At 41.6% G+C, this 16,965-nt stretch overlaps 1 protein-coding gene across 4 annotated transcripts in view; it reads right to left on the reverse strand.

Annotated features, from left to right (window-relative positions):
* GUCY2F (guanylate cyclase 2F, retinal) overlaps window positions 1-16,965 on the reverse strand; it is a 42,393-nt gene that overhangs the window by 3,111 nt on the left and 22,317 nt on the right. Inside the window, exons 16-19 of one of the 4 annotated variants that reach the window (XM_032098955.1) lie at window positions 12,740-12,838; window positions 11,343-11,437; window positions 10,219-10,304; window positions 4,085-4,176 (exon numbers count right to left, since the gene is read on the reverse strand). In XM_032098955.1, the coding sequence (XP_031954846.1) occupies window positions 4,092-4,176; window positions 10,219-10,304; window positions 11,343-11,437; window positions 12,740-12,838 (365 nt within the window). In that variant the 3' untranslated portion in view covers window positions 4,085-4,091. Of the gene's footprint in view, window positions 1-4,084; window positions 4,177-10,218; window positions 10,305-11,342; window positions 11,438-12,739; window positions 12,839-12,858; window positions 14,800-16,965 lie in introns of those variants that run through there. The other 3 variants (XM_032098954.1, XM_032098956.1, XM_032098957.1) reach the window with 3 other exon arrangements.

Consider the following 16,965-nt stretch of genomic DNA (forward strand, 5'->3'; position numbering starts at 1 on the left):
GTATTCTTAGTGCTTTTTGCCTACATTCTTGGACTTGATTTTGTCAAGCTAGGAGACTAAATATTTTAGAAGCTTCATAGTTAGGGATCAGTGTGCCCCAGACCCCAAGGTCCTCTCCAGAACACATTTGTAAACTAAGATAGAACCATCCAGGGGAAGGTTCCTTGGGGAGGGGGGGCTCACTTGAGCCTCTCATTGGGGAATCTTTGATACATATGCTAATTAGTAAGACCTATAATGTTATACCTGATCTTTTGGGGCATATACTCAACAGGGTGCATCTCAATGCATATGATCTGGACGTGTGCACCTAAGGATCCTTAAAATAAATACCAAGGTAAAATCCCTTTTCCCTTTCAAACCATGTATGACTCTTGATTTTAAGACCAGGAAAAGGCATCAGTTTCTGGTGACCACGAAGGGACCCTAAAGACCTTGAAACTCGCAGTCTTGGGTTGGAACACATCTTGCTTTGCCCCTCTCTTTGCTGGCAAATTACAGAGGGGCCGGAGCCACTTTTCATTTAGCATCATTTTGTGTCAGCCAAAGCAGAAATGTTAAATGGTGGAGTTGAAGTGGATCTTTTGCTACAATACTTCAAGTGTTCACAAAGCCCAGGTTCTGAGCCACCATCTGTTGGTGAGTGCAAATTTATTATCATATAATGGGGTTCTCAGAGACAAAACAAACATTAAGGATTTGTAAGAGGTTAGAAGCTCAGCAAATGGCAGGGCTTTAGGAAGGTCTCAAATCTGCAGCTGCTCTGTCATACATAAAGCATCATATGGAATAAGATTTACTGTGTATAATAGAAGAAAATATCATTCCAGCTGTTGTAAACTAAAAAGAACAAAATACTAATCCCTACTAATTGCTATTATATAGAGATTAGAAAGAAATAGGTAAGAAATAGTTGTGTATATACATAAATCTATGTTTAAACTGTACACACCACCACTGTGTGCAATTAACATGCAATTACTTTAGAATAGAAATACTTGTTAAAATCTGACTACATGAAGCAGGTATTCTGTAGAAATAAAACAAACGGTAATGTTTTTAAACTCAAAGAGGATAGATTTAGACTAGACATAAGGAAGAAATTTTTTGTGATGAGGATGGTGAGGCACCAGTACAGGTTGCCCAGAAAAGCTGTGGATGCCTCATGCCTGGGAGCATTCAAGGCCAGGGAGGATGGGACTGAGCGACCTGGCCTAGTGAAACATGTATCTGCTCATTGCAAGAGAGGCTGGACAGAATGACCTTGAAAGGTCCCTTCCAACCCAAGCTATTCTATGATTGTTTGATCTTATCTGCTGGTCAACTGCACCTTGTTAGCCTATGGTTTGGCAAGCAAGCTGCAATTATTTGGATATTTACTGTATTTCCTGGACAAGAAAGAATCTCAAGGGATCTCCTGTCACTAAGCTGAGTTCACAGGAGGAAGAGTTGGAATACAAGGAGAGCCAAATCCTTGAGGAACAGGAGAAAAAAAAAGAGAAAATAATTTGAAAAATTGAACCTCAGTACTTTTGGGCAATCCCAGGCTAGCGCAGGATACACCACCTCTATGCTTATCTATCTAAAGGTCAGCAGAGAGCAGTACAGATTGTACTAAGATTCACCTGCAATGGGTCCCTCCATAAATACAGCCACTCCCAATCACGCCAGGGTGAAATCTCACCCCTGAGAACTCCACAATGAATTCTGACTGACTTGCGTGGGGTCTAAGTCTCACCTACAAACTGAGACCAACCCACGGATCCTAGGGAGTCACTGACCACTCTTGTGATATAGTTCTCTCTCGTGTTTTGAAGTTAAAGAGAGAAATCCCTTCCTCCATATCAGAAGCATTTTAAGATGCTGTGGGGAGGATTCATCTGCCTGAGGATATTGCCCAGCAGCATTCAATGCCATGGTTTATCCTACATGGTCTCCAGCTGTTGTTTTATCTACCAGCCTTACACAAGTGTCTCTGACAGACATGGTGCTCTGGGCTGAATCCCACTTGCATGAGTGGGTTAGAAGGTCCAGGTCCTACCACAGGACAAAGGATAATTGTCACTAGTGATACAGCCATGAGGTTTATCTTCATGTAACTGGGGGTGCACTCTGGCGTTCCTCGCGCTTTGCTGAGTGTTTTTATCAAGATCCAGCCAGAACCATCACTCCTCTTTGAAATCAAGAATCCACCAAGGACAGCAGAGTCCACAGCCACTCTTTCAAGGTTAAAGGATTGACTCCTGAGCATGAGAAGCAGAGTCTTGACCTTCCTCTAGACTCCAGGCCAGATGAATACTCCAAAATACATAATTCCTCCAAGATGGGGATCCCTATCATACTGCAGCAAGAACCCTGTGGGACTGTTAGCAGTTTAGGCTCAAGACTAATAGGACCATAAATTGGGGAATGGACTATAGATGATGACATCTGAGATCCTTGTGTTCCTTTATTGCTATCAAGGAAAAACAAGGTTATTGGCAGTATAGTCCCTTTCATCAGAAGCATCTAAAATAGATTAGCTGGAAACATCACTAAATCACCAAGCAGGCATGTGGGAATAAGTGGCTGTTGAGGACTCAAGTGCCTCCATTGAAAGCTTCCTGAACACAAGAAGGATTGAACTAGGACCATTGGAAAGATTCAGGTGTGAATGTCTTATGGATTTTCCTGCTATTTCCCGCAGATTAAGCCAAGTTGGCTAATAAGGACCTTCTGTTCTCCATAATATACTGCTGATCAGCCTTGCTTCAGTGTCAAAGTCTATGTCTGTGGGTGATATATGTACTAAATACTGATATATGTGCAGGTTTTGTCAAGCAGGGCTAACCGAAGTGTGAGATCCTCTTCGTCTCTGGCCTTGGAGGATTAGCTGGTACTCTTAGGTGTAAATCAGCAGGGTGGTCTTCTGTGCCTCAGAGCTTGTATTTAGCAGCAGGTATTCACATATGGTAGTGCTTATGCAGGTCTCTGCAGATTGTGTCTCATATTTAAAATATTTTATTTTATTTTTTTAATGAAGATTTTCTGCCTTTAGGTCCTCGATAGGGAAAACTTCAGACAAAAATTTAAATATCTCTTCAGGGAGATAAACCAGCCTGGTAACACACCCTGAATCTTTAAAAGATGTGTTTGGGAAAGAGGAACACAGCCAAAAGTTGCCTGCTGGATTTTATCCTTGTAAGAAAATTGGAGGGAGCTTTAGTCTTCATAGTAATCTACCAGCCTGATATGGTGTGTCTTAGGGGTTTGTAACCAGCCTATACCTAGGCACTCTGGGCTTTCATCCACCCCTCCTTTTTTAGGGAAGTGGAAATGAAATACACATTAGTCCAGAGGAATTGAGCAGAAGAATCACTGCTCTTTTCAGAGATATTATTGAAAAAAACCCATTCATACATCATTTTCAGGGGACACCACATGTGCACATGTGGCTGTGCATGCTTCTGTGCCAGCCTTGCTCTGATAACACCTTCTTGATCAGTTCACGCTGTCATATTCCATGTGACTTCCAAATTCCACCAAAACCATAAATCCATTATCTTGTGTACCCATAGCTACAATAATGATGAATATCAAAGCTGCATCCTCTTTCTGTCATGAGGTATGTAATTACACTAGGCAGGAGATATGCATTACGCAAAAGCAACAATAGGCAATTTGGATTTTTCCAAGCTCGAACTCCAGTTTTATCGCTGTGCTTGCCATGTACTGGGCTCTTCCTGGCACAGTGAACATTAACATAGAGTGGACTGATGGTACACTGCAGCTAAACACAGTAATACTGTATGTCTTTCAGGAATTAACATGATACTAGGTCATAAATTCACTAGGAAAACACCCAACAAGGCTACTACTGTCTGCAAACAGCTTTGCTGCTGTTCCAAGCACCTTTGGAATGAGACATGTTGAAATAATAACACATATTAAAAAGAAAAAAGAAAGAAAAAGAGGAATAAAAAAAAGGGAAAAAATAGAAGGAAAGGGGAAAAAAAAAGACATTAAAACCAGCAAAGTGCAGACAAATAACACACAAGCAGACACTAAACAGCAGAGCTACATGGGACTGTCCTACAGCTACTACCTCAGATCTAGGCCCTTTTGCCAAGGAGTTTTTCAGCTTTCCTCCTTTTGAACTCTGCAATTTCTTCCGGGAGTAACCCATGAGCTCTATACCTGCAGTGAACAGGTAGGCCATTAGAGAAAGAACCAGTTCAGTTTCATCTGAAATAAAGAACAGACTGTAATGGAGACTGAGGGAAAGGTAAGTGTCTTCTGGTGAGAAAAAGGAAAATAAATATGGGTCCTGGTTCTGGCTTTTATTTATTCCCCTCTTGTACCACTCAACTTACTGCAAAGGATGAGGTCAGCTAATTAAATTTTAAGTGTCCAGAGAGCTGTTGTCACTCTTAGACCCTTCTGCCAGGACAAGACGACTGACTTTGTTGATTGAGGAGTACAAACTATATCTCTATTATGACTGTTTCTGGAATCTATTAGATAAGATGAATCCTGGGAGAATGATTCCATTATTCCACTGATCCTTTCCCTCATTCATTAAAGGGAAGAAGAGAACAAAACAGCAGTGAAGATCTTGCCTTTGGTTAGTTCAACTCCTGCCTCAGTGCCTTTTGGTCTTCCAGGGATGGTGCTTTCAGAAGCTCTCAGCTCCCTAAGCTGTGGGCACATTTCCTGGTGGAAATACTATTTAGCTGTCCCTAGAGAAATCCAGTCGTCCCACTAATTTAACAGCCTTTCCTGAGGGAGATCAGAGCCGAGTTTCAGCTCTTTTGCCAATTCTGCTCTACAAATGGAAATGCCTAGACAAGTTGTCCTCCCAAGCCTCATCTAAATCCTCAGCTCTGGGAACATCTTTCTCCTCTTTAGAAATATTGATCCCTGTTTATAAACTTCCTCAGGAGTGATGGTGCCTTTAGGGCTGGGTCCCAAGGACAGGGAAACCAGGAGGATATAACCCTGATGGGTTCAATGAGTAATGACTTCTTCTGGGAATCTACAACTCAGGTGAGATTTAGCTCCCTGATATTTTTTTTATCTGCAATAGAGATGTCTCCATCTAAGCCAAATTTCTTGGTCTCTATTCTGAGCCAGTGAAGGGAAGATGGCACTGCTGGACCACAGCAGGAGTTTATCCCAAAGCAGAAGAAGACCAACACAAGAAATGTCTGTTTCTCCGCACTGACTCTTAAAAGACATGCAAGGTGACCAGATCAGGTGGAGGTAAATAATTTTTAATAAGATTAAATCCTGCCTGTTGGAGAAAGAAGAGGAATTTTGTGTCTAGAACTTTATGGAAGCAGTAACAAAATTCAGCCACACATGGGTGAGCATGAGGGGTTTATTCTTTGAGTCCACCCAGCAGGACCCACAGGGAAGTGGAGGAGGTTGCTGCCTGTGTCTGCACAATAGGGCAGCAGGTTGTGGCCCACAGAAGGTGGAGGCCTGACCAGGGTATCTGGGGATCAAGCATGGTGTTAGACTGCCTGAGGTCCACCTCCAGACATTGCTCACACAAGTATCAATAACTTTTTGGTAATGAGTTGATTTTCATCCACTGCACGACAGCAAAAAAATGATCTGGTGTAAATCAAACTCACTAATGTCTGAGCAACTGGAGAGAGTCTGGTTCTGCATCATCCATCCCAGCCTCGGGCAAAACACCTCTTTTTGGAGACAGCTGTTATTTTTCCAAGGTCCTTCCTTCCCATTGTCTTGTTTGCAAAGCCAGCAGGAGAAAAATCTGTGAAGTTCTGACTTTTCTTCCTTTCTGAACACTGCATTTAGGGTTTCTTGCTATTAGCACCAATTCTGTAATATTCCAGTCAATTCTCCCAGAAACTTCAGCTTGCTCAGAAAGAGCTTGTTTAAATATAAAAGCTGGTGCAATCACATCGCAAGTCAAACAGTCTTGTTCAAAAGGAGATGAGTCACCTACTTTTATTCCCATTCTCATTCTCCATCAGATTTCAGAGAAAAATTCTTCTTTCTCACTGTGATTATGCCACAGCCATGATCAGAATAGTTTTTTGTCTTCATTTTGCTGTTGTGTTAGGTGGTCAGAAACAATTTGAAAAGAAGGGATCGAGTGTGAAGCAAAAAGCAGCTGTCCTGACATTGCATGATCAAGCCTATGAGACAGAGGATGCTTTGATTTCCCCAAATAGCTCTTGTTAAATGCTATATAAAGTTTATTTAGGAAATATTTCTATGCTGTTGTATAATTCCAGCTATGGAAGGACAACAAGAGTTTTTCACTGCTGTTTGGTCCACAAGCTCTTTTATTTCTGATTTAAAAGTGCATTTGACAGACTTCAAATAGGAGCCCAGGAGGAAATGCTTTCACTTTTCTCCTCAGAAAGACACATCAGCAGCAACAGCAACACTAGAGACTCTCTATGGATCCATCCTATTAGGGTGCTCCAACACAGACAAAGCAATGAGAACCTTCTACTGGGTGGAAGAAGAAACCTTGCTGTCCTAATGGGTGTCTTTTTCCTGGCTCATAAGAAGGTGTTTCTCACTTGGGGTTGGGAGATGTGTTCTTTGATCATCCTTCACTGTTTCTCACCCATTTATCTTCAAACAAGGATCCCAGTGATTTCTCCAGGGTTGATCCTCATGCACGTGAGGACGAGAGAGCCCCAAAACTCTCACCTATTCCTAGCTTCATCTTCAGTTTTCAGTGATGTCTCACATCCTTCTGGACTTAAGGTTTACTGCATGAATTCATACAAGGTAAAGGATCTGTGTTCATGCTAAAAATGTTCTTTACCTCAGCATTGGGTTAATGGTTGAAAACCTTTGAGATGATCAACAATCTGTATCTTTCTTTGCTGAATTGTATTAATTTTTTTCCTGCACTTAACTTTCCATAAATAATTTAAAGGGAAAGTTTTTGAATAAAACTACCTGCTGGGATAGAGTACTTCTGATGCTTTCAAACAATGTGTTCATTACCAGAGCAAAGAATTTTTGAACCAGGATGGTAAATGTTGGAAATTCAGAAGAGCAAGAATGTCACTCATCCCTTTGAACGGCAAATGAGTCATCCTGGCTCTAAGTTTTGTACTGGTTTTGGTGGGGTTTTTTGTTTGTTTGTTTATTTTGGGGTTGGTTTGGTTTTGGTTTTTTTCATTTTTTTTGGATTTTTTTTTGCTTGTTTGGGGTTTTTTTGTTTTTTTGGTTTTTTTTTTTTGTTTCGGTCTGGTTTGGTTTTTTAGTTTGTTTTGTTTTGTTTTGTTTCTAAATTTCATTAGCCATTGAATTTTTCCCAGTGTTAGATTTTTTTTTCAGTGCTTAGCAAAATGCATCTGAGATTTAGTCCAGGTCAGGCTTGTGTCTGCTAGTTTTGCATAAACTAATATCTTTTCTGCTTTTTTGAACAAGGTGACTGCTCCACCGGAGTTGACAAGGTGCTGCCTGTCCCAAAGCATAACAGGATGCCAACTTCAAATATCACACATTTATGTACTTGCTTCTTCCATGTCTGAAACACCCCAGCTACTCATCTGGAGTACCCTCAAAGAAACTTCACAGCCTTCCTTTAAACCCATCTGACTGAAATCTCTAAACAGGTAGTCTGCTGCTTGACTGCTTGGCAAGCTTGGTTTTGTGGTCTCTTAATTTTGTTACGCCTTCTCTATGTCCAATCTGCCACTATTTCCTGTGGCAGTACAAGGTGTACGTGCAGAAATCTGCCTTGAAGCAAGGAAATATCTAGAGAGGTTATGGAACTGTCCTGCCTTGTTCTATGTCAGGCAAAGTTAACCTAAAGCTTCTGTGAAAACCAGGTAAAACTGAGATTTGACCTAGAAAGAAGGACTTATCCTTTGAATAGGAACTTCAAAAACTTCCATCCCTAGGATCTGACCCTTAAATCCATGGCGCAAGGGTTTGCAACATGGACATAAGACCAAGCACCTTCACTTAGCAAGAAATACCTCTCAGCATGGCCACCACAACTGCCCACCTGCAGATGTTTAGGCCACCCAAGTCACAAGATAAAGCACAAGATAAAAACAAGTGCTCATAGACCTCATGGTAAGGAAATACCGAAGAGAAGATAAGTTGCCTCAGGACAGAATGAAAAAAAATGAGTAGAAGAGGAATTTGTACAGTATTTCCTTTTTCAGCTCAAAAGCCTACAAATGAGGAAATCCCTATGGAATTATATGAGGCAGTGACTTGAAACCATCATATTAGCCAACTAGACAGAAACAACTTTCAACCTCTTGGTCTTGTGCCAAAACCTGAACCATCAAAATAAGGCCAGAAAACAGGACACGATGTCTGATCCCTATCTGGCAACAGAACAATCTATGCATGAGGCAGTTATCCAAATATTTGCTTTGCTTGAACATCCAGTTACTTCTTCCTGGCACTTGACATTTGATTTCTATGGGGTACAAGTTTCATTTTGCCCCCTCACTAGGACAAACATGGTTTTGTCCTAGGACTTTTTTCCTCTGAATACTGTCACAATTATTCAACCACTGCATGATCTATGGGGACAGAGGTGCTGCAAAGGAACAGTGAAGATCTGGGCTTTGGGATAAGAGTAGATCACCTCTGTCTCTACAGTGTTATGGGTAGACTCTTCAGAGGTTACACATGGATGCTGAAGAGCCTCTGATCCTGAGTATGTGGGGAAATGGGGAAATTTTTTTACTCCTCTTATTGTCTACTTGGACTGATTAATTTTCTACCATTTACAATCTCTGTTTAGAAACAGCTCAGCCTTTCTAAATCTGACTTTGGTTCACACGGCCAGAGGACAGGATCTTTGAGAATGGTAGAAAGAACCTCGACAGTCAACAGAGGCTTAAACCATGACTTTCAGATAGTAAAACCAGGGTGAGAAGCATCTACTCTCAAAGTAGAGTAGAACTCTAAGTACTTCCTCAGTTGCACGGTAAGCTAGCCCACCTTGATAAGATAGCAAAATTCCTCCAAGTTTCGTATTTCCTGTGAATAATAATGCATCTTTGATATCAACACACATCACTCAATAGCTCATTTCCATCAAGTAGTAGATAAAATACCTTCAAGCCTAAAAAATATCATCTCTCAAAATTATCTTCCAATAAACTTCTATTTTCCACCCCGATTGACACCCAAATAACTTTAAAGTTATGTCCCAATACACTGTAAGTTCCACCCTACTCCAAAAAAGCTCTGGGATGTTTCTCAGCAAAAGGACTGCTCTGTATGCTACTGCCCAGGTAGTTGACCACTCTCTGCAGAAGGAGGTAAAAAAAGGTCCTTCTTTACTAAGAGGGAATGAGGCCATACATAGAACAAGATTGATCAGAAGTCAGAACTACATTAAAACAGACCTTGTTTGCTGCCAGACATTGATCTCTGAGGTAGTCACTGTAGGACACCTCAACAAAACAGGCATCTTGCGAGGGCCAATCGAACCAGACCCCTTAGCAAGTATTTCTCTTTATTGTCAATAAAGGGAGTCAGGGCTGACTGCTTTTAATGTGGGTGATCACACTGTTCTTGTCAAACAAATCCAACTCCTGGGTTTTATGGCCTGACCACAACATCCTTTCCAGGCATACAGCAGGTTACAGCTGAACAGGGAGTACTCTGTTTGCAGAGTCAGGCATTTCAAAGCTAGAAAATGACTTAATGAATTTTGAGTGCTCAATCTTTGCTCACCACCACCATATGTGGCAACACCACTAAGTCTTTAATTACCTAACAGTGCCATAAATTTGTAACACAAAGTCTTCTTATTCTTCTATTAGAATGAAAGGGAAAAAATGTGTTTATATGTTGAATGAGGTTGGTGTTTTCTGCAGGAATTTGATGGATGGGGAGAAAAATCTGAGTGTCTCTCATAGACTGATGACACCAGAGACCCGAAAGTGTCCCTATCCATGCGTCTCCTATATGCACACAGAGCAGGAAGGAGATTCAGGGAGGAATTCCCCGGTGTTCAGTCTCCAAGGGAGTATCGGGGAGAAGCAGCAAGTTTCCATGTCACTTCTTGGGAACTGCGAATAAGGAGAGGTGTTGAAGAAACCACAACACTTCTGAGTCCCAGTACCATGCCAGAACATGCAAGTCACCTAAGGAAAATGATGTTGGCTTTGGAAACAGATAACATGGAAAGATGGATATTCAGCCTGTGAGCTCCAAAAAAGACCTTTTAATGAATGTCTTGAACAATGATGAAGTCACACTTACCCTGGCTTTATTTCAGGAGGTTTAGGTAAGGGCTTCAGAAAGCCTTTTTTCCCAACCAGCCAATATGTTTCTTCTACTCCTTTACCCTAAAAAAACCCAAAAATTCAAATAAGAAGCAGTTTTCTGACTGCCCTCTCCTCAACATGTAATTTCCTCACTAGGTTTCTCTGGTTTCATACATATCCAGAGACACACCATGTCTGGAAACCTTGGGCTATCCTTCAGAATAGCTCAGGGATTATTTGAATTTCATTTTCGTGAAAGAGGATGTTCATTATCCTTGATCCAACTGTCATTTACAAATTACCCTCATTGATCTGGGTCATTGAAACTACACAGCTGGACAGAAGTTGGAAACTACAGGATCACTAATCATCTTATTTGGCAGCACTAGCATTATTAATTAAGAGATTTTACAACTCATTCTGAAGTTAGTATCAGAATAATAACTTCTTCTCCCACCACTGATGATTTAGCTTTTATGGTGTGATGCATCTGATGAACTGTAGGCATCTATATGAGAGTCAATCACTCTTGACTGAAGAAGGGGTGGAAAACAGACATTCATCTTCACATAAACTAGACTCTGAAAGCACTTCAGGTTAATAATTTCCTAAAGGGCCAATTTATCCCCACTAACTGTGTAAAGGTTTCTTTCCATTGACTAAACCTGGAATAATTATCCCAGATCTCCACTTGGAGACATATGAACTTGGATGATTCCCCTTGTCATGCAAGATGGGACCTGAGGCCATATTCAGATCTTTTATTCTAGGTATTTAAGGCAAGCAAAGTTCCTACTTCTGTCTATTGATTATGTAAGGGTAGAAATGATGTTTGAATTATTTTGTACTGTCTCATTTGGACACTAAAAATAGCAGTTTCTGTCAAGGGTGGGCTAAATAGACTACTATATAAATACTTATATCCAGCACATACAGCTGATTGCTCAATCCCACAGTCCTTCAATAACCACCTCATGTACGAAAACAACTGAGAGGAACAATTTTGGAAGGATTCAGCTAAAGGTTGGTGTATGAAGGCCAAAAAATATCATAATATGAAAATTCCTTAAGCAAAAAGACTCCCCTGTGAAGTGCTACACACAGCCCTGGTCTTCTTACCTTCAGCTCTGTTTTACCCCTGGGTATGATTTCATAGCCTTCATTCAGAGTCCGAAGCGTATCCACTGTACTTTGGCTGACATGAATTCTGTAAGCTGGGAACAGAAGGCAAAGCAGTTGGATCATTGTACTGCACACATGCTGTGAATTCCCCACTGCTTCATCCTGACAAGGAGAAGTGCTCCAAAGCAGGAGTGCTCCAATGCAGATGTGTGGCTGGTGAAGCTGTGTGGTGCTCCTCTATGTACAGTTCAATGCTGACTGAAGGGTTCTTCCAGCCAGGGCTGTAAAGAGCACAGGGGGAGAGGAGATCTACTCTGGGGGCTTCCTGGAGAAGGATACCAAACACACTAAGTGTAGAAGTCCAGCTCTCAATAAAGATGGTAAGTGGTTTTCCAGTAACATTGTCAGCTGGCTTGCTGTTTTATCTATTGCCACAGTATAACTAGGGATTTAGAAAGAAATGAAAAATAACCTACTGTCCTGCTTCAGACACCCAGCATAATTTGGAAGCTGGGATGAAGAGCAGAGAGATGGAGTTTGCAAGGGAACATAAAGAAAATATGGCTATGCTTCTAGATCTGTCTAGATTTTTAGTAATTGATGCCACCCAGAGCTGCCATTTAGTGCATGAACAAAAAGGGCAAAGGTGGAGAGCTTTATTGAATTCCCTTCTCCCCCATATTTTTTACAGTCATTGCTGAAACTCACTGAAATTTGTTATCTGCTGGTGTGAACGAGCCAAGAAATATTTCTAAAACCTTTCCCTCAAAAATAGATTTCTTTGTTGTTTTTTATTTTTGAGCTTTTATTTCAATTTTATCAATCACATTCCCTTCCTCTTTGAAAGATGGGGGGTGAGCTGATTATTTTTTTTTCCCATAATAATAAGAAAGAAGAACATCAGTTTGAGTATGTAGAGGAAGATCACAGAGCTATGAGCTACATTTCCTGAGAGACTAACCTACAATTTTCCTATTTATCTATATGCATTTCTATTAATGTGTGACAGTTCTCTTGTACTTGCAGTGCTCCTGCTGTCCCCAGCCTCAGTGGGACTTTGTATGAGCAAGGGTATGATGGAAGCAGTGCCCACATGTGCTTCAACCCTTGCTTTCTACTGATCATGAAAGGTAAATGCATCATTTTACTGTGCAAGAACAGCCCTGAATTAAGGGTTCTGAGCACTGACTGAAAGTAAAATCCAAACCATATTGGAGAAAAGTAGGGCAAGATTCATGTTGATTTTGGTTGATGGGATTCGAGTCAGAGGACTGCAGCTGGAAGGCAGGGTCCTAAAGGCTGACCTACAATGGCAAAGCTGGTGTCCTCTCCTTTAGGCTGCCTTGAATTCTGTCATTTGACTTGCCCCTTTCTTTAACTGTCCCAATACTCACGCAGGCCCGTGGACTCCATCCGTGAGGCCGTGTTCACAGTGTCTCCAAAGAGGCAGTACCGAGGCATGGTCAGCCCCACCACGCCTGCCACGCAAGGCCCTGAAAGACACGTCAGCTGCGTAACCACGATGGTCCTGCATGGATCTAGGGGCTCACTGATGAACAAATCTCATCTGCTACTCTAATATTCAAGAAACTGCTTGGGAATACAGAAGAAGGTTTTCTAAAGATCTCATTGACCTTGGTGCTTGCTACAAGCAGTCAAAAGTTAAGCATTGCTCTGGATTGCACGCTGGTGTTCTATGTCTGAGGAGGTCATGTGTGGTAGGCCCTCAGTTCACCACCATCTGGGAGAAATTTGTTCAGAGTTCATGGAAACTCAAGGACTACTATAATCTCATTTTAAAAAGACCTTTTCCCATGTAAGAAAACTAAAGTTCAGCTCTTGTGACATGCCCTGTAACCCACTGAAACAGGATTAAAATTCAGCCTTGGAAGTCCAGAGGTGCCGGCAGCATTCTGGACCACCCTGTGTCCCCCTCCCTGGAACAGAAGACATCGTTAGCTTGCCTGTCTAGTCAAGACCTGTTTTTTCCCTCTTTCTCATTCTTTATACAAGATCCATTCACTTCCTAAGTATCTTCCAAAGAATTGTAGCCAAGTTGTCAGGGAGAGATATGTGTGAAGGATCCACATGCACACGCACAGACTGGGAGATAAAATGTGTGGCAGCAAAATAGCACAGACAATTTTCATCTGGGGCATTTGGCTTAGTAAATGTTTAGACTACAGTCTGAAAGAGATGTTAAATTTCATTGCCCACAATAGAAAATATCAGGCCTGCAAAATAAATGAAAAAGAAATTATATATAAAGCAATGTAATGAGGTAGGGCTTCCTGCAGAGAAAAGACAGGAATCTCTGTATTTTACATCAGATGTATTTATGAGATATGCCTTTTCAGGCTTTGCCTTTTCAATGTTATGATCCTTCTGACTTAAGATTTAGTATAACTGATATCTAGGAAATCTTTTCCCATGCAAGAGTACAAGAGATGGGAACATTGTACATCACCAACAGTCCCTGAAATGATGCTGTAGATAAGGGTTTTCATAATATAAAAAGGTTAGAGGTTAAAATGTTTGGTCTAAAACCGTAATAAGAATAATAGTAACAATTGTAGCCTAACTTAGAAGTGGCAGTTACTTAGTTTATTACAGTGTAATTGTATGGTGATTTTAGCCTTATTTACAAAAACTGATCCTTCACATAGTTTTCAGATATATCTTAAGGACAATGAAACTCCATAGCTGAAAGCTATGGGGAACTTCACAAGAACTCCTCTTGCTGTGACCTCCTGTGACCCCCTGAAAAGTTGTTGCTGCCCAAAGTTGCTGGATTTTAATGTACTTCATGAGGATGCAAAGTGAGACGCAAGACAGATTTTAACTCCTGCCTGATGAAGCATTGCTTGATAAAAGATTTAAAAAAAGAGAGATGAAGAATGGTTCATACAAATAATGTTACAAGGACTTGAAGAGAATGGATCAAACTGGATGAAACACAGCAGACAGAGACTGCTGGAGATCATGAAAACCTAATTTGACTTTTTTTTCAATTGTCAGAGTACCTTGGGCAAAACACTGTTCTGGAGAATCTCTTACAAGTTAATTCCCATCCTTATCAGTACTCTCTAATTTGTTTCAAGCTTTTCAGGAGAGGAACTATATCCACTAGAGGAAGATTTATTCAGGTTTTCATCTATAGGCACTTTTGTAATACAACTGTAAAGACACAGTTGATAGTCTGAGCCAAGGACGTTATGGTTCCCTAACTGGTCTTTATTGTGTGCATGCTAATGTGACATATGCACAAAAAAAAGGTCTTTTGGAGACTTCTTAATTCATGCTTCAATAACAGCTTTCCCTGAGAAGACACTCTCTCATAAAACATTACCTCTCTTCTTTTTGTGGTGATAACATGACAGCAGCAGTCAGAAATCTCAGTAAGGACAAAAGCTCCTTCTGTAATAGGTGTTGCAAGGACACAAAAAGGTGGTTCCTGTCAAAAAAACAGCCCTCATTGAGGAGGAATAGAGCTCCATTGGTTAGAGCATGGTGCTAATAACAACAGGGTCGTGGGGTTGATCCCTGTACGGGCCATTCACTTGAGAGTTGGAGTTCATGATCCCTGTGGGTGCCTTGCAACTAAGAGTATTCTATGATTCTGTGATTCTATTTTACGAAGCACAAATAAAGAGCTTCTGCTGAAGTCAGTGGAGGCCAAGTCAATGTGGTCAACTGAGCCGTAAGAGCTTTTCTACTCCTGCAACTGAACAACTTTACAGGGTTCATTTACATGTCCTCAGAATGAGTGCAGGCTCTCTAAAACTCCTGGAAACACCTCTATGTGGGTGCCTGAATTCAGGTTCCCTACTCGGTGCAATCATCCAGCCATTTCTGCAAAGCTCACAACATAGGAGAGGCAAGATTTTTAGGGCAAGATGTTCTCTTTCCAGAGTACTGCTTTTAAGCCTGTCCCGTTGCAGAAAGTTCTTAGTTCAAAACCAACCCTACCATATAAGCACTCCTAAAATTACACATTCTCTGTGTTGAAAACATCTAAGACTTAATTCACTCACTCACTTCCTTCACCTCCTGTGTGTGTTCCCCCTTTTCCAAACAGCTTCAGCAAAAGGCTAAGAAAAATTTCCAGTGGTAAATCTCCCGCAGTTACAAGTTTCAGGGCAAACCAGACACCCTGTGAGGAGGACATGATGGCCAAGCTGTTTAATTACACAGGTTCACAGGTTTGCTTTGAAGTGTCTCTTTGCCAGGGCTTGCAAGGGTCAGTTAATGGGAGGCTCTGGCTGGGACTCTGCGAGAACCATCAGCAGTGCTGCAGAGTTTAATAGTCAAGATCAAAGTGCAGGGCTGACTGCCAGAGAGCCTGACTGATACACAAATCTTCTTCCACCTCCGTGGAAAAACTTATCTTCTCACCACTGCTCTCGTCGACTGTCCTGCTCCAGGCCAGACAGGGATAGCAGGGAAACAGCTGAGTAGGCTGAGTTATCCTGGACCTGCAGTGAAGTCAAGAGAGGACAGCCAGGATTCCAGAATGTGTTTAAAGCAGGGGAGGAAATGCAGACCAAACACTGGTCATCTTGTCCTCTTTGCCTTACCCACGCACTGCCACAAGCTGACCATGGGCATGGGCCAGCAGTTCCCAGAGATGCAGCTTTCCCTTGGGGTAGAAAAGGCACGGGCAGCCTATGCCCAAACAGCATTTATTCCTTTTCCTGAGAGGGCATCATGAGCTCTTCTTGGCACCAGTTTCCAGAGAGCAGTTGAAGCACATGACTGGGGGTCACACCCTTTCTCCATCCTTTCCAGTACAGCGAAAGTGTCAGCCAAGCTCTCCTCTCCCCCAACAGCTTCCCCAAGGCTTTCATGATGCAGATCATTCCCTCTTCATGCGTCTTTTCTTAGGAGAAACAGGGTCTAGGGTTAATCAAACTCTGCTGTGAGCTCAGTGGCTCAGAGAGATGGTTTGCTTTGGAACATGTTTGTGGCTGCTCCCATGACAGTATGATGCTGCCAGATCTGTGCAAAACAAGATCTGCAGAGTCCTCCCCCCTCTTCCTCTCACACCCAGTACAACTGTTCATAGTAATTCTGCTTTCCAGATACCCAGAGTTCAGAAAAACAAAAAAAAAAATGTTACTACCCCCTGTAGACATCACCTAGGGATAGATTTTTTGGCCAACTGCATGGGAGATACACTGCAGAACTGATGTCAACAGGCAGCAGCAGATGTTGCACAGCAAATTCCTATCTTTCCATGTTGAAAATACGCTGCTGGTGTTCCAGAGACTCCTGCTCTGGGCAAGACAATCTGCAGTCATTAGTCTCATCTAATTTCTGACGGAGTGTAAAACACAGTGCTCCCACAATCATTCCTTAATGCTTTACACTTCTATGAAGGGTCAGCTAAGGCTCACAAACTTCAAAGAAAACAGTAGGGAGATGTGTTTTAGAGATAACTTCAAAAGAGGATCTTATAAGGTCCAGGAGATATGAAATATTGATTTTAACTCTTCTCAAGTCGCAGCTCTGTTCTTGGGATATTCTGGGTGAGATACTTCCTTTACTCTGCTTCTGTCTCCCAACATGTACATTAGGGACAAGGATACTGACATCTGCAAAATGCTTGCATGTCAAAGCT

This window comes from Corvus moneduloides, chromosome 2 (genome assembly GCF_009650955.1).
Source record: "Corvus moneduloides isolate bCorMon1 chromosome 2, bCorMon1.pri, whole genome shotgun sequence".
NCBI classification, from domain to species: Eukaryota; Metazoa; Chordata; class Aves; order Passeriformes; family Corvidae; genus Corvus; species Corvus moneduloides.